Source organism: Pleurodeles waltl, chromosome 1_2 (assembly GCF_031143425.1).
Source record: "Pleurodeles waltl isolate 20211129_DDA chromosome 1_2, aPleWal1.hap1.20221129, whole genome shotgun sequence".
Taxonomy (NCBI): Eukaryota; Metazoa; Chordata; class Amphibia; order Caudata; family Salamandridae; genus Pleurodeles; species Pleurodeles waltl.
The window spans coordinates 1,173,871,024-1,173,891,096 of NC_090437.1; the positions used below are offsets into that span (position 1 = coordinate 1,173,871,024).

The following is a 20,073-nucleotide window of genomic DNA, read 5'->3' on the forward strand; positions in this document are numbered from 1 at the left end:
ACCTTCCACTCCAGCTACCAACTCTGTTGGAATGAGAGATGCCACTTGCTCCTCCAATGGGTCCAACTCCTGCTGTATATCAGGTGCCCCTCTGGTCCTCATGGCTGCCTTAAGGTTCCTGGCCAGATTTTCTTATGGCCTACGTTTGAAGTCATGCCCCCTCTTCTTGCACTCAGCGACTGCCTTCTGTGTTTGTGCAAAACACTTTATCTTATCTGTTAGGTTTTCCATATTGCAACCTTCCCTGATAATTGCAATTTTGAGGCGCCAAATAAAAGGTGTTCGTTTTTGGTCACCTCAATGATTAATATCTAGTTCTCCTCCTCACTGAAGTTAGGCTTCCTTTTCTTTTCCCCAGAGCTGATGTGAAGTCTTTGGGCTGAGGTTACTACCCTCCTGGCTCCCTCCGTGAGGCTCCTTCCTTTCTTTATCAATCCTGATGAATATTTTTTGTAGATTGCACTTCTTTTTAGAGTGCACCCGCTTAGCTGAGCACTCATATGTGACGCAATGCTGATTTGGGGCACGTATAGGTGCTTTGCAACACGCAAATAAATCAACTTTGCCTCACGTAGAATGGCCATTGTCGCCATCAATGCGTGGAAATTTGTGATGAATCTCCGGTCCTTAAGCCGTGGTACGCCGTCATATAAATACTGTGCGTCCATTGTAAGTGGAAATGCTGCATCAGGGCGCAAATATTTCTGACACAACATTGCCTTGCGCAGCGCGGTGTCATTATTGATAAATGTGCCCCTAAACGTTAGTTTGTTTTTCAATAAAACAGAAGCGGGAGGCAGTTTATTCGTGAAAGTTCACAGCTGTTCCAGCTCTGACTTTTTTTATCTGGATGAGGTAGAACACGCCAATTAATTAGCTTCAAAACACGGAAAAACTCTTCAGAGTGGAACATTTTTCCACAAGCGGCTGCATGTTGTTTACTTAAACAGCAAGTTAAACCCAACGTGCCAATGGTTTCTTGCCAGAGATTCTAAAACACGCTGACGGGCCTGGCAAATTATTTCTTTGTTTTTGCAGTTAACGTGATAGTTTTTAATCTGGGTGCACTTTAACAACAAAGCGGGTGTTTTTTTAACTAACCTTATCCGTTAATGGTCAACACAATGTTAGTCTGCAGCTTGCAACTGAGGTATTCAGTCAACAGGAAAGGTAAAAAGTTCACACAGGAAGAGACCCATCTGAAGTCAGTTCCGAACAGGGCAGAGGACTTCAGGCTGATTTTTTGCTCGCCAGAGAGAGCAGACTCGACGAGCAGTAAGGTAAGAAAAATATCAGCTCTAAGCGGTGGTTTCTGCAGTATCTGACATTATGCATTACATAACATCGATGTCAGCTTATTGTTGTATCCGGATCTTCAGTTTAATGATGATCCTGGAATGTTCTAGAGAAAAATGATCGTTGTACATCTGTGAAAAAACATATTGTTAGAGAATCGTATTGAAATGGCTCTTTAAAGTTATTTTATATGTTTTAAGTGTTATTGATTGTAACGCAAAGTGACCTTGCTGAAAAGTTTAATGACCCACTTAATTACTTTTTATATAATGTTGTTTGAGACGGCGGTTTCATTAGTTTGTTCATTCGGCTGCTGAATCGTGGTTATTTACAACACCCAGGGCCTGTTGTTCTCAGGATATGTGGAAGGGTAATGGGGTGTTTTTTACATCATTGACCACGAGAACTTGACTCGAAGAAGTCTTGGGCCCTAGTTCCGCGTTTGTTGGACTCCAGCTGCTTTTTATCACACCAGATAAACAAGGGTACCGGTATGTATGTGAAGGGCATTTCTATAGCCTGAACCCAGCCAGACAAGCATAACGTCAAGGCGTAATACTAGAGGAAGCGGGGTTGTGAATGGATAATGCATTGTGATGTAATTGGAGCAGAGTTGGAGCAGCCCTGAAGGATATAGGGATGTTGTTCCAGATCCTTCATTTGAGCCGGTGTTTGCAGGTGGAACCCACTCATTTTTGGTGCCCTGGGTTTGTGTTTCCTCTTTATACTTTGTTCCAGAAAAAAAAGAGAGAAAAACACAAAAGGAGGAATAGAAAGATGGAAAAAGTGTGATAAAGGGGGAGCTCAAAGACGAAAAAGAACCCGTGCGCGAGATAAAGAGCTTTTAGAAATACACCTGAGAGAGGGTCTTTGTCTCCTCCCGCATGTTGGTTACCTTGAGTACAGCATTTTATGTGGCGGAAGAAGTGTGCTCCAATCGAGAAGTAGTGCTTGTCGTACTCCTGTACGCTGCTGAATGGAATTCTGCTAATAGTGTTGCTGAAGCGTCATGACGTGCTCACTGTGTGCATGAATTACAGCATGGACTATGTTTTTATTGATCAGCTAATAGCAATAGCGAATAGAGCTTCCCAGTAAGCATCTTCCCTCATTCCAAATGGCTGTAGCATTCATCACAATGTTCCAAAGGCATCTGTACATGTTTCTTTCCTTCCCCAAATACATGTGTGCTGTGCAGAATAAGCAGTTTATTCTTCCCTTCTATCCCAGTGCACCGACAGACAGCTCAGTTGCTGAAGCTCCAGCAGCCTCAGGTCCATCCTGCCTCCCGCACCAACCCACTGTCTCAGTTCGCTCTCCCCTACTGCAGCAGCCCACACACAGCCAGCTCCTTCCAGCCATGGGAGACAGATTCAGAGAGTTATTAGGGTAACCTGGATCTCATGGCCCATTTTTGACTGTATATCAGGAACAATTACATGTAGCAGAATAATTGCAAGCAGTTATGTCTGTTGTAAAATAAGACCGTGCTGTTATTTCATCACCAAATCTCTGCTCCTTTCCTGTCTGCAGACACAGTGTGCAATTTACTCCTTACGCCCTCCGCACCCTGCCAGTTCTGCTCATCAGCAGCTGCTAAAGGTCTTTGTAAGTGGTGGGGTGTGATACTTCCCCCTGAATTCCAGTGAGAAAAACGAGGAAACAGACTTCTTGTGAGTGGCTTTGGGGAAAGTGGGGACTTTTGGGTCAAATTTGCTTTAACGCGATATACCCTGAAAGACCATTAAAGATATATTCCAGTACTTTCATGGTGTGCAAGGGTTGCCTTGCCTTTCCTAGAAGTAGATCCCATTTTTTTTTTTCAAATGTCATAAATCAGAAAATTACAGCATTTTTCATGCGTGAGCTCCTTGTGACAAGGATTACATACAATAATCCAGTGCCAGAATTTTGTGATAGATACTCCACCCATAGTCATGGGTATCTCATGACAAGAATTACCTCAAATGTCAGTTCCAGCGTTTTGCTTTGGATGTACCCTGTATGCTAAGAATTACTTGCAAGGCCTGAAGTTTGTCCTGGTGTAACACCTCCCATCCATATGCTTTTAGTGCTCTTGTGCATAAGGCAAGAAAAATAACCTCCAGTATGCCAGACCAGTATCACATTTGCAAGCATAAGACACATACACTCACACATAAAAATATTCTGACACAGACACTGATTCTTCCACATAGTTTCAAACACAATCTCACTATTTCTCTTGCAGTCTTTTGTACAATTGAACTCGGTCTCACACATGCACACGTGCACGCACACACAAACACACTCTCTCCCTCCTCTTTCTCTCTCTCTCTCTTTCTCTCTCTCTCACACACACTTCCATTGGTCAAATCTGCTTGTATTATGCTACAAAACCCTAGCACTGCTGCTGCCCCTGCTATACCTGTCTTGCCTTTTAGTGAACCTTAGCAAAAACAAGTGATTGTGTTTGGTTTCACTTGTGGATCACACGTTACAGTATTGGAAATTAACTAATCCACTTTCTAAAATGTGATATCCCAGCATATGATATCAAGCATATGGAATGCTTGACTCCTTTGGCAACCATGGCTTTTTACTGGTAACACTTTGCATGTTGGGATTTTCCTGCCTAATTTACAGTGTAAAAAATGAGACCATTACATGTCCCAGAATGAAGTAATGTGGTGAATGGAAAGTCAGGACTGGCTGAAAGCATCACACAAGACAATGGGCAACTATGCAAAAAGTTTAAAAATAAGTTTGTTTGGGATTGTCAGCCTCTATTTTTGGAAACAATCAGAGATAAATAATTGAAGTGGTGAAAAGTCAAACATTTGTATTTCATGTACACATTCAACGGATAACAGCCAAACATTTAAACTCCTTTACAAAATTGGAGCTTGCTATAAACGTGACTGTTTACCACAATGACAGCTCTGAAGGTCTGTAGGGCCAATGTTATAGCACCAACCACAAACCTCACCCCTCCTTTTCTCACTGTGTGGCATCAGCAACTGAACGTGTCTTAATTGAGAAGACAAACAGAAAACCTCAATGCTGGTGTCCGTGTATGCATGCGCAACACAGGCTTTGGTGTGCTTTCACAAACCCCAGCCTCTCGGCCAAAATATTGTTGGGGCTTGAGCCCCAGTGTCCTATGTCCTACAGAAGCTGGTGCCACAGCTTCAAACAGCTCTCCACTGTGGTATATGCCTCCACAGAGCACTACCACCACGCAGGCCAACGGGGTCCAAATGCTGATCTACGTCGTGGCTTCAGCAGGCGAGAAAATAGCAGGCCCCTATCCAGGCCAACAGGGCCCAGGTGTAGGATTAAAAAGTACCTCCGGAGCAAGTGCTGTTCCCCCCCCCCCTCCCCCTCCCCCCCCGGTAACACACCGCTGGCCCGAAGTCCCCACACAATTCCCTCACCAGCACACAGCTTCTGTCATCATTAGCCTGTTGTCTGTTGCCCCCTCTGCAGCCTTTCCCTGCATTATCCTCCTGTACCACATTATCATGTGCTCTCAGCTGATCCCCAGAGCCTCAGACCGATCCTCAATTGCACACCATCCCCTCAAAGCCCCAGCCCTGATCTCCCTCCTTGAACCGTCCCACAGCTTCAGTCCAGTCTCCCCTCTTGCACTGGCCCTGTAGTTGCAGATAGAGCAGACTAGGCATCTAGTACTATTGTAAGAGCAGGTATTCTGCGGGGGCCTTTGTACACACGTATATTCATGAGAGTTGGGTAATTTCGATGTGTGCAGCATAAGAGGTGTGCTTGTGTAAGTGCTGGGTGATGGTGAATAGTGTGAGTGAGTGCAGTATGAGTGGCGTGAGTGTAGGGTGAAATGTGTGCCAATGTGAGTGCAGGGCTAGCAGAAACAGTGGAGGGGGAGAGGCGGGCCCATGAGAATCCTGGGCGACAGGAGTGAGAGGAGTGAACTCAGGGTGAGTGGTGTGAGCGGTGTAAATACAGAGTGAGGAGTCTGAGGGCCTGGTGACCACTGTGCCTGTCTGAGTGAAGGGTGAGCAGTGAGAGTGAAGGGTGAACTGTGGGGTAACTGGTGAATGCATGGTGATAGGAGTTAGTGGTGTGTCCCTGCCAGTTTTGTCAGACCATTGTGCTTGTGTTCAGGCATGGTAAGCTACGTGAGTGATGGGTAAACACAGTGCCAGTGCGAGTTCAGGCTTAGCGCTGTGCCCGTTTGAGTGCAGGGTGAGAGGAGGGAGTGCATGGTGAGTGGTGTGAGTCCAGGGTGAGTAATGCGTCTGTTTGAGGGGTGTGAGTGCAAGGTTAGTTGTGTGCCTATGTGAGTGCAGGGCGAGAGATGTGCCTGTGTGAGAGTAGGGTGAGAGGAGTGAGTGCAGAGTGAGTGATGTGCCCATTTGAGTTTGGGTGCAGATGACAGTGCATAGTGGGAGGAGTGGATCCATGGTGAGTGATGTGTTTGTGAGTGAGTGCAGGGTGGGCTGGGAGAGTGACAGGTGAGTAGAGTGTCATTTGAGTGAAAGGTAAGCCCTTTCGCCGCTGTGCGTCTGGTTTATGTTATTTATCAGGTGCAAACAAATGGATTTCTGGGAAATTTTTGCGCACCAAAATCTGCATGTTACATTAAATACCGTACACTTTTCTCCTGTTAAATTCCGGCAGCTTTGACATGCCAAAACTTACAGAATGGTGAGATAGTTAATGCACTTGGTAATTACAGCATGCAGTAAATACAGCCCAACTCGGAATTTCCGAGCCCTGCATAAACGGGTTAATACAGGGGTCTGAAAACACTGACCCACCTGTAATCAGAGCCCGTGGCAGGTACTTAGAATGCAGAGGTGAAAAAATCGAGTTGTTGAACACAGCCAGTCATTCTAGTATTTGTTGGTCCCAAATGTAGTTTTTCAAAAAATATATTTTTCATACTTACTGAAGAATAATGCAGTGTTTGTAAATTAAGTTTAATATGTATATATAAATTGCAAACTTTAAAATATTTCAATTTTGTGAAGTTTTTTTCCTAACATTATCCATTTGTTTGGCTGTGATTTAACAACACATGTTTACGTTTGAAAAGTGTTGGTGCTTGATTGTTTACTGGACAAGTGTGTTTTTTAGCTTTCTGTTTTATTTTAATTCCTTTTCCTTTGAGAAGGTTTACCTTTTGATTTGGGCACGGTGAGGTCTTTTTTGATTGTAGAAAAATCATAGCCTGTTTAAATACCTCCTCCTTTGGGACTATTGTGATGTCTAAACAGTGATGCTGATGTGTCATCAAAGCAGGGAAGAACAATGTGATTTTGAAAGCCTAGTTGCTAATTAACCTGTTAGGAACGCTGTCATAACATAGAGAATTATCGATGGGTAGTGCTCAATATCAAGGTTGTTTTACAGACGTTATAGACAGTGCAAACTTCAAGTTGTCTCTGATGTCACTTTGAACTCTGAGATGGACAATAAACTCAAAATCGACATCTACCCTGTGTTCAAATTTATGTAGCGTGTGCCCCCCTCTTTTGGTCAATTTCACCCCCGCCCAACCTCCCCCAGCATGATGCGGAAAGTTATGTGTAGCCATGCACACCATAGCCTTTTTCACTCTCTCCACTTCTTTATGTTCATCTTCAGTCATTATATGTTTAAATAAAAATATACCTGGTTTGTTGCTACTCTTCCCACCCTCCTTGGTTTGCTCTCCCTTCTTCTAGTAATAGGCAAGAAAACTACGAATACCTGTGCCCTGGCCACCCTCCTCACCACAATCTACCCCATTCCAAAATATTTACAAATAAATATAAACAGATCTTTGTATCCTTTCACTCTACCCTACCTTCTTCTGTCATTTCTTACCCTTAGCAACTCAAGGACTGTGCTCGCTGCTCTCGAAAAGAAAGCAGAAAGTTGGTGTCCTGCTGGCAGTAAGTTCACTGGTATTGTTCTACCTCCTGCACCCCTGTGGCAACCTACCAGAGACCTGGAGAGATAGCAACGCATGATCTATTGTTCTGCCATATCTTTCTAGTGCCTTGAGAATGTGGCAGATCTGAGCCAACATCTCTACTGTTTAATGTACAGGTGCCAAATTCACAAAGGCATTCTGGATTATATGAAGTAGTACTACTGTTGTACTCTTTTGTGTCATCTTTCATTCCTTTGTAAATTTGGCCCAAAACATTAAACATTGGAATAATACAATGGGAATATTCATTTACAAATGCAAAGAACTGTGCCCTCTTTACACTTTTACTAATAAGGAGTTGGGGTTTCAGGGCTAATTTACAAAACCATTTAAGAGTATGTAAAAGAGTACTCCTGAGTACTACCCACCCCCACTCATAAATGCTTTAATGAGTCAGTTCCATAGCATTCCTTCTTTGTAGTTTAGTGAAAATGAATCATTTTATGCATGAGCTACTGGGTCTCAAATCCGGTGTTGTATTTACTGGTTTGCTATGTTATGCACAGATAATCCTTATTAGCATGTGCTGCTGTTTAATAGTCTTATTCACAAAAGTGTTGCGGTCTTACGCACCAGCAACCACATAAAGTACACTTGGATTTACAATCGGTAGTTTCAGTCTTTATGGAGGATTTTTTGTGTGTTAAATTTAGGGTTAAGTGTGGGAAAATAGGGGCTTCCAGCAGAGGAGCAGCAGGTGTGGCAATCTAGGCCTTTTGGGAACACATACAAAAAGGTATTTTTGTAGACAGTCTCTAAGCTTCCAAATGGTTTCAAACTGAATTGGTATTCTTAACTACGGTGCCAATAGATGCATATATGCATACTCGGTCTGAAAACACTATTAGAAAGTGGATTATTACTTTGGGTGGTTGGGAGGCCACCGCAAGTAATTATTCCACTATTTTATTAGGTCCAGTAAAGGTTTCTGTAAGTTAAACCGGAGCTCAAACCCTGGTAGCTATTGCACTGAGTAGACAGGCTTAATTTAAGAAAATGTGTAAAGCTTTTAGAAGTACCAAAACAGTCAGAACGTTGAAAACACACAGATTAAAAATCCCTCTCCAATTTATAAAACTAAAGTCTAATTTAATGATCAAACAACACCAAAACAACAAAAATCCAATAGAAGGGAACTAGAGATATGGATGTTTAAAGTTTTAAATAGAAGTACTGCCAAAAAGCTTTAAGCTGCAGTGTAGGTCAGCTGGTTGCAGTAGACCAGGGCCTCAGTGTGATTTGAGGCCAACCGTGATGGTGTGTGGGTCCGATACGTCAACTAGATCCTACCCAGTTGAAGGTTTTACCTTTGGGTTTAGAGGATGATTTATATCTTGGTGGTATAGATACTCCGTCGCAACATACTGCCTAGATAATGGTCCTCCAACCCGAGGAAGATGTAGGCGTTCCATAGGTTTAATCACCGTGAAAGCAACTCCGTCTCTGCCGTGATTAAACCCCTCCCATGGCCCTTCAAAGTAAAGGCCGTCTGAGGCAGACCTTTAGTTCCGCCGACCTCATTTAGGTGGATGCAATTACAGGTCAGTTTCCCTGCCTATCACCGTTGGGAAAACCCTGGTAGTAAGGGGAATTGAAAATTACTATATGCTCCCCTCGCCATGGGAGAGGATTCCCATGGCGAGGGGAGTGTTTTCTTTTTTATTTTCAAGAGAAAATCCAGTTTTGGGATTAGCCTTTTGAAACTTAAAAAAAAGAAACCTATTACGTGCATGACTCTGTCATGTTGACAGGCTCTGCACCAGACAGTGAAATATATTGACAAGAACCGTCGCAATGAAGGTGGTTTCTGGCAGTGCTTTATAAATGACTGTTAGCTTGGTGGCCATTTATAAATCTGACAGGCAGCTCCTCCACCAGGGCAATGGGGTAATTTACACCGTCGACCTGGTGGAACAATTGGCTGTCCGTCAGAATTTAAATTTGGTCCCTTAGTCTTGAAAATGGAAGTCAAAGTCCTTAAACGGGGCAAGGCAGCAGAATGAATCTGAATAGGTCTCCACATCATTGCATAGGCACTGGACACAATCCCAGTGAGCAGGAAAAGTTCTGAGTGAGAAACTAGAAAATTCACACCCAGGGAAATGCTCTTGTCAGTCAGATACTTTTGCTTCAGGTTTTTTATGTTTGGCCTTTCTTGGTGTTCATATACCTCCACCGGGGAAGGCTGCAGTCTGTTGTTGGGGAGGCCTCAACAAGGCTTGATACCCTCTCCATGAGATTCCGGTGAAATGGAATTGCTGAAGCAAAACAGCTTCTATTGATAGAAACCTGAGTTTTCAGCCCAACTGCAATGCACCTTGCTCAGAGTGTCATGGCAGGTTTGTCTCAGTCCTCTGGAGTTCTTTAAACCAAGACATTTCTAAGTCCCAGTTTATTTCAGGCTGTTAGGAGGAGTACACTTTGACACAGTCAGGAACACCACTTGGGGTTTGAGACTCATCCAGCACAAGCCACCCGTAGCGTCCAGGGCAGATCTATAAAGCTTCCTGTAGCTTGTTGTGGCCCTGTAGCTTAACAGCAGATCAGCTAACTGTCCCTTACAGTCCACTTCTTTTTCTTGGGTACAAGTAGGAGCAGGTCCAGCCCTTTTCCCTTTAGGTCTCCTTAACAGTTTCAAACAGGCCAAGTCCTTCTGTTCTTTCACAGATCCTGAGTGTTCTGAAGAGGGTTTCTGGGGAGCAACATTTATGCCTTGCACCAGCTTGTGGGTGGAGATGACTCATCACAGTGGTCCCTCTCTGCCAAATTCAAGAGGTGAAGCCCTTCTTCCCTTGCACAGAGCCTGTGTACCCACCCAGAGGTATGGCCAGGGAAACACGTTAAACTACTCCCTCTCCACTGGTATTGAAGTCCTCCTAACTCATGGAACAGTGGAAAGGTCTTGCCCAGGTTCCAGCTAATATTGCCTATGACAAGGAAGTCTCTTTGAAGTCCTCTTTGAGGTTAATCAAGTTCTTGGGCCCAGCCCACTTGTCATCCTGTCAAGGGAACAACACCTCCTTATTCCTAAGGTATTTGTCTCTTCTTTGGGAGAAAATGTCACACCTCATCAAGGCTTGAGCACTCAAAATGCTGCAGCTGGAGATTAATACATATTAGCCTCTAGAGGCTTCAGGGAGGGAAAGGGTAACTTTTTAAAACTAAATCTGTCCCACTATTGAATTGGGCTTTTAATTAATACTAGTATTACACAGAATCCAAGAAAGACATTTCTAGCAGTTTCCTAGGCCTAGTCGAAGATAGCATTATTAAATTTAACAGTGCATCCCAGTGTTTACAGCCAACCTTGCTACAGTGAAAACAGTTTTAGGTGGTAATTACTGTAAGGACATGTTTACTTATTAAAAGAATGTTTAGACCAGCCTACAAGGCTTATTTTGATAAGTTCGGTTGCAGTTTTTTATATACCCTAGTCAGGCTACAATGGTAGGCCTGAAGTCATGTTTATGCTGTTCCTGTAGCAAATGGTATAATAGGTGCTGCAGGCCACTAGTGGCATTTAACTTACAGACCCTGGATACAGTTTGTGCCATATGCTAGGGACCTATAGGTAAATTCAGTATGCCAGTTAGGACTATAGCCTATTTTGACATGCTTATGGGGTCAGAGCACCTGTACTGGGGCCTGGGTAGCAGAGTCCCAGTGCACAAAGTCATAAAAACCAGCATCATCAGTCTGCAAAAAATGGGGGTAACCATGCAAAAAGAGGCACTTTCCTACAAACACCCTTTTACTTCTAGTTTTGCATAGGTGGGTGGTAATGGAAGATATTCCTCCACCAGTAAACATATTTTTCTTGAGGAGAAAATATAAGTAAATGTGCTAATCCATGTTTCTTACATGCATAATCCTGTGGTTTGCCAGCTCTATGTACAATCAAAATAAGTAACTGCCATTCAAGAGTAGTGCACCAGAAATCCCCAGAATTTCATATAATTCCTTGAATTGTCTGGTTTCTGAATCCACCAAAGAAGTGGGAAGCCTACATTGTGCACATTTCTGACTTCTCAGAAGTTGCCTGTGAATTGGCCTCTAAAAGACTTTAGTTAGTTCCATTAATGTGGTTACTATTTGATATGTATGAAGATGGATGTGGTTGAGTCACGTGAATGGTATTCTCATAATTTGAAGTGTATTGCTTTCATTCGAATGCTTTGCATTTGGTGTGTGAGTTCGCAGGTTCGCATGTCTGTTGTGTGATATGGAAAGTAGAACTAACTATAGCTGGCTAAATTCAAGTTTTTTTTTATTTTAATTTGCAGCCGAAACTCCACTTGAAACTGTTTTTGTTTTTTTAATGAATTAGGATGAGTCCTTGCTCTCATTTACAGAAAAAAATCTGAAACTGATTACACCAGTATTGCCAAGAAAGTACAACTTTACTTAAATAAGCACTTGTTTGGTTGGGTGTATTTAAGATCAGTAGTTGTGAGTTTGAAAGTGTTAACCCCTTCGCTGCCAGGCCTTTTCCCCTCCTGTGCCGAGCCTTTTTTTGGCTATTTGGGGCAGTTCGCACTTAGGCCCTCATAAGTTTTTGTTCACATAAGCTACCCATGCTAAATTTGCGTCCTTTTTTCCCCAACATCCTAGAGATTCTAGAGGTACCCAGACTTTGTGGGTTCCCCTGAAGGAGACCAAGAAATTAGCCAAAATACAGTAAAACATTTTTCAAAAAAATTGGAAAAAAGGGCTGCAGAAGGCAGCTCGTGGTTTTTTCCTTGAAAATGGCATCAACTTGAATTAGAAAACCCCATTTTCCAATACCATTTTGAAATTTTACTGGGCCATACCCCATTTTTACTATTTTTTGTGCTTTCAGCCTCCTTCCAGTTAGTGACCAAAATGGGTAAGAAACCAATGCTGGATCCCAGAAAGCTAAAAAGTAGACAAAATTCTAAATTCAGCAAGGGGTTATTTGTGTAGATCCTACAAGTGTTTCCTTCAGAAAATAACTGCTGAAATAAAAAAATATTGAAATTAAGGTAAAAAAACAGCCATTTTTCTCCATGTTTTACTCTGTAACTTTTTCCTGCGAAGTCAGATTTTTGAAAGCAATATACTGTTACGTCAGCTGGACTCTTCTGGTTGCGGGGATATATAGGGTTTGTAGGTTCATCAAGAACCCTAGGTACCCAGAGCCAATAAATGAGCTGCACCTTGCAATGGGTTTTTATTCTATACCGGGTATACAGCAATTCATTTGCTGAAATATAAAAGTGAAAAATAGGTATCAAGAAAACCTTTGTATTTCCAAAATGGCCACAAAATAAGGTGTTGAGAAGCAGTGGTTATTTGCACATCTCTGAATTCCGGGGTGCCCATACTAGCATGTGAATTACAGGGCATTTCTCAAATAGACGTCTTTTTTACACACTGTCTTACATTTGGAAGGACAAAACGTAGAGAAAGACAAGGGGCAATAACACTTGTTTTGCTATTCTGTGTTTCCCCCACATCTCCCGATAAAAATGGTACCTCACTTGCGTGGATAGGCCTAGCACCGCAACAGGAAATGCCCCAAAACACACCGTGGACACATCACATTTTCACAAAGAAAACAGAGCTGTTTTTTGCAAAGTGCCTAGCTGTGGATTTTGGCCTCTAGCTCAGCCGGCACCTATGGAAACCTAGCAAACCTGCTCAGTTTTGAAAACTAGACACCTAGGGGAATCCAAGATGGGGTGACTTGTGGGGCTTTTACCAGGTTCTGTTACCCAGAATCCTTTGCAAACCCCAACATTTAGCCAAAAAAACACTTTTTCCTCTCATTCCGGTGACAGAAAGTTCTGGAATCTGAGAGGAGCCACAAATTTTCTTCCACCCAGCGTTTCCCCAAGTCTCCCGATAAAAATCGTACCTCCCTTGTGGGGGTAGGCCTAGCGCCCGCGAAAGGAAATGCCCCAAAACACAACGTGGACACATCAAATTTTTCCACAGAAAACAGAGGTGTTTTTTACAAACTACTTACCTGTGGATTTTGGCCTCTAGCTCAGCCGGCACCTGGGAAACCTAGCAAACCAGTGCATTTTTTAAAACTAGACACCTAGGGGAATCCAAGATGGGGTGACTTGTGGGGCTCGGACCAGGTTCCGTTACCCAGAATCCTTTGCAAACCTCAAAATCTGGCCGAAAAAACACCTTTTCCTCATATTTTGGTGACAGAAAGTTCTGGAATCTGAGAGGAGCCACACATTTACTTCCACCCAGCGTTCCCCCAGTCTCCTGATAAAAATGGTACCTCACTTGTGGGGGTAGGCCTAGCGCCCGCGACAGGAAAAGCCCCAAAACACAATGTGGACACATCACATTTTCCCAAAGAAAACAGAGCTGTTTTTTGCAAAGTGCCTAGCTGTGGATTTTGGCCTCTATCTCAGCCGGCACCTAGGGAAACCTAGCAAACCTGCGCAGTTTTGAAAACTCGACGCCAACTAGACAACTAGATTTTACTTTTTTATGAAAGCGATCACAGACGTGTTGGTCTGCTGAGTCCAACAGTTCACTATCCCTGTGATGGCATACAAACCTAGTGAGTTGTAATTTGCGACGGATTGCACCCCTATGGTTTGGAATTTTGTGTCCTACCCAATTTGTGATTAATTTGTGAAAATAAAAATTGCATACATCAGGGTCCTAATCTTTAAAATTGTTCTTGTTGTGTGGAAGAGCTAGTGCTTCTATCTGTTAAACGTTCAGCGCATTATGAACTTGTACATCACATATGTTAGAAAGATGTTTATGGTCTTTACGTTCTAAACAGTGTCATTGATGATAATGGCTCTACTGTAACAATCATTTGAGTAGATTTAATCCTCACCTAGTCATTTTTCACGTTTAATGCTGTGCTACCCTTATAGACTAGTATTGGCTTCCCTTTCTGTGAAGTTGTGTATGTAACTATATTGGACATTTTGGAATCTGTGAATGCTATAGACATGAGGAATATAAGTGCACTGTATTTAATTATTATTTCAAAGGTTATAAGGCTAAGTGATGTCTAACATTTTGCATTTTGTACTTTCAATCTTTTCCAGATTCGTTTGACTGCTCTTGGATTTTGTAGTACTTAACAGTTTTTCCTTTTTGTTGAAACTGTTTTATAAAACAAGAATATGCATTTAATTTTGTTTACTTATATTTATTTATTATTTTGGGAAATAAACAGTGCTTTACGGTATGGATTTTAGTTAGAAAGAGTAAGTAAACTTAATGTTTTACAGGAAGCTGTCTGTTTTTTGTGCAGATTGAGGTATATGTGTTGGAAATTTCAATATGGGCAGGTTTATGGTCAGTTGTTCTTGGAGCTGTATTCTTTTTACATTAGTTCAGTTTTCGTATTTGTTAACCATTTTGCCTTTAACTTTGATTTGTTAATGTTCTAGTCTGGCGTTAAATTTTGTACGTACTATCATATATGGAAGACACAAATTAAAATGGTATTTTTTATATTCGCAGTGTAATACATAATTTCTAATGTGTATAGCAATATAATAATTATTCATATTTTTGTTAAAGATATTTTTGCTGTTTTATATTTGTTTTAGTGTGCATTCGTGTTTTCTGACATTTTAAATGGTACCTCACATCGCTTTGTTCCAAAAATATCTGAACTTCCCTTTGGTGGCTCACTCTGGTTGGTGTCCACAGAATGAAAATTATAAAGCGTTAAAGACCCGTAGTTCAAGTAACACATACCCTTCTTCTGCACCAGTGTTTTCCTCTTTTACCTTTACCCCGGGTAGAGTGCATGTCTTAGTTTAAGCATTACTGCGTGATTTACGTTTGGGAAGGGATATGCTATCATCTCTTTTTCTCTCTCTCTCTCTGTCTTTCTCTCTCTCACACGCTCTCTCTCTCATTCCCAAAAGTGTTTTCTTGTGCATCTTAGTGTAAACTAGGTGCATAAAAAAGATATTCAAAGTACATATAGGATTCACATTGGGGGAAAGGACAGGTTGTGGAGATGCTTAACATATAACATATAACTTGACGGTAACTTTCCACTCTGGAATCTCATGTAAAACGACTCTAGTTAAAAGCAGGAGGAAGTGTATTTCCATGACAGCAATGTAATATGTGAAAAAAGGCTTTTGCGCAAGGGGAAATGTTTTGTCAGTAAGAAAATAAAATATTAAATGTGCAAAGGCAAATTTACACAAACTTTACTCTTGGAATTTTTGATGCATTGAAAACTGAAAGTAGCAGACCGTTTTCCTTATTATGGAAAACTCTTGCCTTCATAAATGTGAAACATCGCAAAGTGCTGATAGATGATCTTTTATTGTATTTTTCAGGCAAACCTCGAACATATGTACAGCTCAAAGGTGATGACTGGAATTTCTTGAAATATTTTTAAACACTACTTATTACACTATCATTTTCTTTCATTAGTGACATCACACTCCGGGACAAACAATATGCAAAGAAGTCTTCACCCTGCCCCAGAATAAACAATAGAGACGTCAGTGTAATTGCCCCTCTTAACGGCAATTTATCTAACCACTGTTAAATTTGATGTGCCTGTTCTTTTCCATGGCCATATGGTTTAGGCTAGATTATCCTGTTAGTGTGAGCCAGCGTTGATGTGGATATGTTTGGTCCATGCCTAGCACTGTGACCAAGACCATTATGGAATATGACTCAAAATTATTAAATTCATGATTCATGTAATCATTACATCTAACACTTGGTTGGGTACCAGAGTGACATTGTTTCAGGATGGCATGAGCATCCCCATCCCTGTGACATTTAGGCGGCACTTGGGCAAGTATAGATACAATTGTGAAACTTTAATTTTTCATTCCGCTTTTTATGCTGTGTTATGCAGATTTGTAGAGCACACTTTCAGCCGAGAGGATATCCTGGTGCTGAGCAGGTGTGAGGCTACCCAAATCTATGGCTTAGTGTGACTACTCGAAAAGCTGGGTCTTCAGCTTCTTGCAGAACTCAAGAAGTTAGGGGGGGCTTTTATGGGTAGTTGGATGTCACTTCACTCTTTAAGAGCAATGTTGGAGAAGGCTTGACTGCCAGTGTTATGTAGTGCCTTGAAAGTGTAGGCGAGGAGCTTTAGGAGTTTTCACTTTTCACATTGTATGGTAACATTGCCCATTGTTCTTGTAAGTTCTAAGTGGCTTCATTTTAACATTAATCACTGTGTAAATGTTTCCTTTAGTTGTCGCTATGTGTTTCTGATAGCATCGTGGGACACTGGAAGGTATGGATTACCCATCATTTGTAACAACAGACTTTTCAGTTGGAGACCCAAAGCATCCTTCAATAAAGATCAATAAAGATCAGTATGAACAGTCTGAAACCCCACTAGGTGGACCACAGACAGAACTTCCAAATCGGGAACTGAAGAAAAAACATATGGTGCAATGGGAAGGAAAGAGCCAGACTTTAGATGAGAACAATTCAACTGATGCTGAACCATGTACTGTAAATACTGCAGTCTTAATCATGAATGACATGAGCAAAGAGTCCATCTCATCTGAGACAAAAGGTATGTAGCAGAACTATATAGTTCATTGTAATTGTTTCTCAGTCAGTGTGTTTTACCATTTTAGATGTGATATTTCTTTTTTGTGTTTTTGCTTTTCTCATTTTGAGTTGAAGTATTAGTGGTATATGTGATACAAATGGGTGATTGAATGCAATGTTAGCAGAGAGACAGTATTTAAGTCAAACATTTAGCTTGTCAAATGCATATGGAGACCTAATTAATAGACAGTGATGGCACCAGCATTAGTGTTTCACTGTCTTCGTTCTGTCTTCATGAGGAGGTACATGGTGTTATTCTAGATCAATGGCTGCATTTTACGTAGATGCAATGCCACCTTAAGATAGTTTTCATAAAAAGGATGCATAGTCTCTATGTGCCAGTAATCTACTAAACTGTACTCTTTGGTGGCAGTATCTAATTTACACATTTGCCCTATCCATATAGTAAATTTGGGGCTATGTACTTATCTTTTTGCCTTATCTCTGTGCACATCTCCTGCAGTATGGCAATGTGGTGGTTCAGAATTGGTTTTTGGTCAGTAGTACTGCTGTAGGCTCTCATTGAATCAATTGGACTGGTGGCAATTCCCATTTTACTCTTTTCTTTTTCCTGCTTCACACTAAATAGTTGTTCCTCTTTCTGAGATGTTTAGTGTATGTGAATTAGGGGCCCTGATCAAGACTTGGATATGATTTAGTACCACTTATTGATGGTGAACATAGCACATTAGCAAAGTTTTTGAGAATTTCTTCTCACCTGTGCTTTGGTAGTGGGGATAGCCTGCAGCATGTCTCTATCCCTAGTTCCCAAAAGCCTTCAGTACTTGTTTCCTCTGCATTTCATGGGTTATGGTAGTCCAACATTTCTCCTCTCCTGTCTCTGTTAGAGCCACGTCAGCCAGCTGTCACTCGTTTTTGAAATGGCACTTGAATCTGGATTAAGTGGTAGATGTTGCTTCAGTCCACTTCCTGGATGACTGTTTAGTAAGAATCTTTTGTATCACCTGCTCTACTGAGAAGGTATGATGCCTGCATGAAATTGGAGGTCCCACCTTTGAAGACTATAAAAGAATATGACTCAAAGCTGGATCTCCTGTTCATTACCAAAACCTTATTATTAGACTTTGCACAATAAACCACTGTAAGATGTTTGAAGGAAGTCACAGGTATTTTAAAGACACCTTATATACCACCAGCTCCTAAGAATATGACATATTCAAATGCAATTAGCTACTTGTTTACTGCTCTCCCTTTCCTACAGTGCCCTGGTTTTTTGGGTTGATTTGCAAACATCACTTATTAACAGAGCAAAGGACTCCCTAAATTCCATCTCCAATATCACTGTGAATCGCCACAATTTCTGCATCCTGGGATAAATTAACATTTGACTATATTGTCCCAACCCTGTCCAACCCAGCTGCTTTCCATAAGTAACCTAGTGGCCCAACCCGATCACCTTTTGTCTCTGAAAACACACATTCAGCAGTATAACCCATGAATAAAATGCCACTGGATAATTGTTTTCTTCCTCAACCTCAAATCTGCTTGTGAAAAGTGGATAAACATATAGAACTTAAATGTTCCAATTGGACATGTGATTTCCTTTGTGACACCTCATATAACCGCAAACCAAGGCTGAATTAAACATGGTAGACAACTTCTCGTGTCTATGTTGAAGCAAAATTTGTCAAGTTTTGCTTTTTTCAGGCTCGCTCCAGACTATTGACTGCATTGAAGAGAGCTCAGAGAAGTTTGTTGATCCTGTAGAACATTTTCCAACAGGTAAGTGAATTCATGTTTTGACAAATGTTGTTATGAAAGGTTGCTGCAAACTTTATTTGGAGTATGAGAGTCTGCATTTTTGGAACATTTGCAGCTTCATAGTTTTACCAAATTCTGCTTTTGACATTTTGTCATTCCAGAAGCCTATAGTCTATGTGTCCCCGTATGGTAGCTCTGACTGATAAAATTTTGATATTGGACAGTATAGTACATCCCCAGTGTAGTTTTACCTCCCTGTTATGGGTTTCACACACTAGAATAAGGTGTAACCTCCATCAACCATTTTCACAAGCACAACCGAATACTGCACAGGTTTTAAAGCATAAACAGTAAAAAAAACAATGGCACTTTACCATCAAGGTACATTGTGAATTCACAACAAGAAACCAATTCCATCTAGATGAGGCTGGAGTAAGGGAGTGGTATGAAAGGAAGAAAAGGTAACGGGGATTCACAGGCATTATTAAGAGTTCAAGGTATAGCATCAATGAGATGTACTTGAGCAATGTGAGGAATGCAGTTGACGGAGGGTAAGGCTTCATGAGAAATATGATGAATCTCAACCTGCCTATCTATATATCTGGCAGTTAGAAATTGGGCTAATATGCGATGTGTGATTTAGGGGGACCAAAAAATGTGTGCAATATTGATAAAGCTGATGTAGACTACAGCCAACATTATTCCCATGTCTTGTAGCATAGAAATGTCAGCCCACTCCTCATTAGTTAATTGTGCCGTTAGATACTCCTGCTACCTATACCTTAGCGCCTTCTCTGTCTTTGTTGAGAAAAGAGAATCAATGATAACGCCATTTAAACCCAAGAGCACTTCCCAAAATTGTCCCCTGACCTTAAGGCACTTTTGAATAGAAGACGTAGCAAGTAAGTTTGGGTCCGACCCCAGTCTGTTTCACAGAGTAGTGCAACTGAATAAACTCACATGAGGGGGTAGGTTCAGGCCAAACTCTGTGCAGGTGTCTGTGAAAGTTTTTAAATGACCATTGTCTAGTAAGCTGTCAATGGTATATATACTTGCTTCATCTCAGTTTGTCAGTTGTCTGACCCCCTACTTGAAAAACCCATGTTACCCCAGAGAAGTTTCACATACAGGTTTGAGGGCTAATGGGCAGTTTGTAAAACCAAAGCTGTGCTGGCATGATCGGGTTGCATGATTATGTCAACATTTGTGGTGTACCATGCACTATGCCCAGGTCAACTGTTGCGGCCAGCAAGCATTTTTTTAAAACTGTTTTTAATAAGTTTTGAAAAATGCAAACCAACCAAACAATATAGTGCAGGTTACAGCAAGGCATAACATCTTCATTACGTAAGAGTACCAGAGGGCATATACACCAGAGTTCAAGTCAAGAGAGAATCATAACCACTGTACAGATCTTATCCTCTATCCCACCTTCCCAACCCATAGCCTTATTAGACCAGGCTTTAAACAACTTATGCATGTAGGAGCATATTGAAACCACAATTGGTCGCCACATGTTCATAGGGGAATGTGTGTATTCCCCACCCACCTCATCCTCA

The 20,073-nt window shown here is 41.5% G+C and overlaps 1 protein-coding gene across 3 annotated transcripts in view; it reads left to right on the forward strand.

Moving 5' to 3' along the window:
- The first annotated feature begins 1,178 nt into the window (after window positions 1-1,178).
- The window catches only part of SH3TC1 (SH3 domain and tetratricopeptide repeats 1), a 220,636-nt gene continuing 201,741 nt past the window's right edge, over window positions 1,179-20,073 (forward strand). Inside the window, exons 1-4 of one of the 3 annotated variants that reach the window (XM_069203387.1) lie at window positions 1,179-1,280; window positions 15,547-15,576; window positions 16,425-16,754; window positions 18,461-18,535. In XM_069203387.1, the coding sequence (XP_069059488.1) occupies window positions 16,469-16,754; window positions 18,461-18,535 (361 nt within the window). In that variant the 5' untranslated portion in view covers window positions 1,179-1,280; window positions 15,547-15,576; window positions 16,425-16,468. Of the gene's footprint in view, window positions 1,281-15,546; window positions 15,577-16,424; window positions 16,755-18,460; window positions 18,536-20,073 lie in introns of those variants that run through there. The other 2 variants (XM_069203393.1, XM_069203402.1) reach the window with 2 other exon arrangements.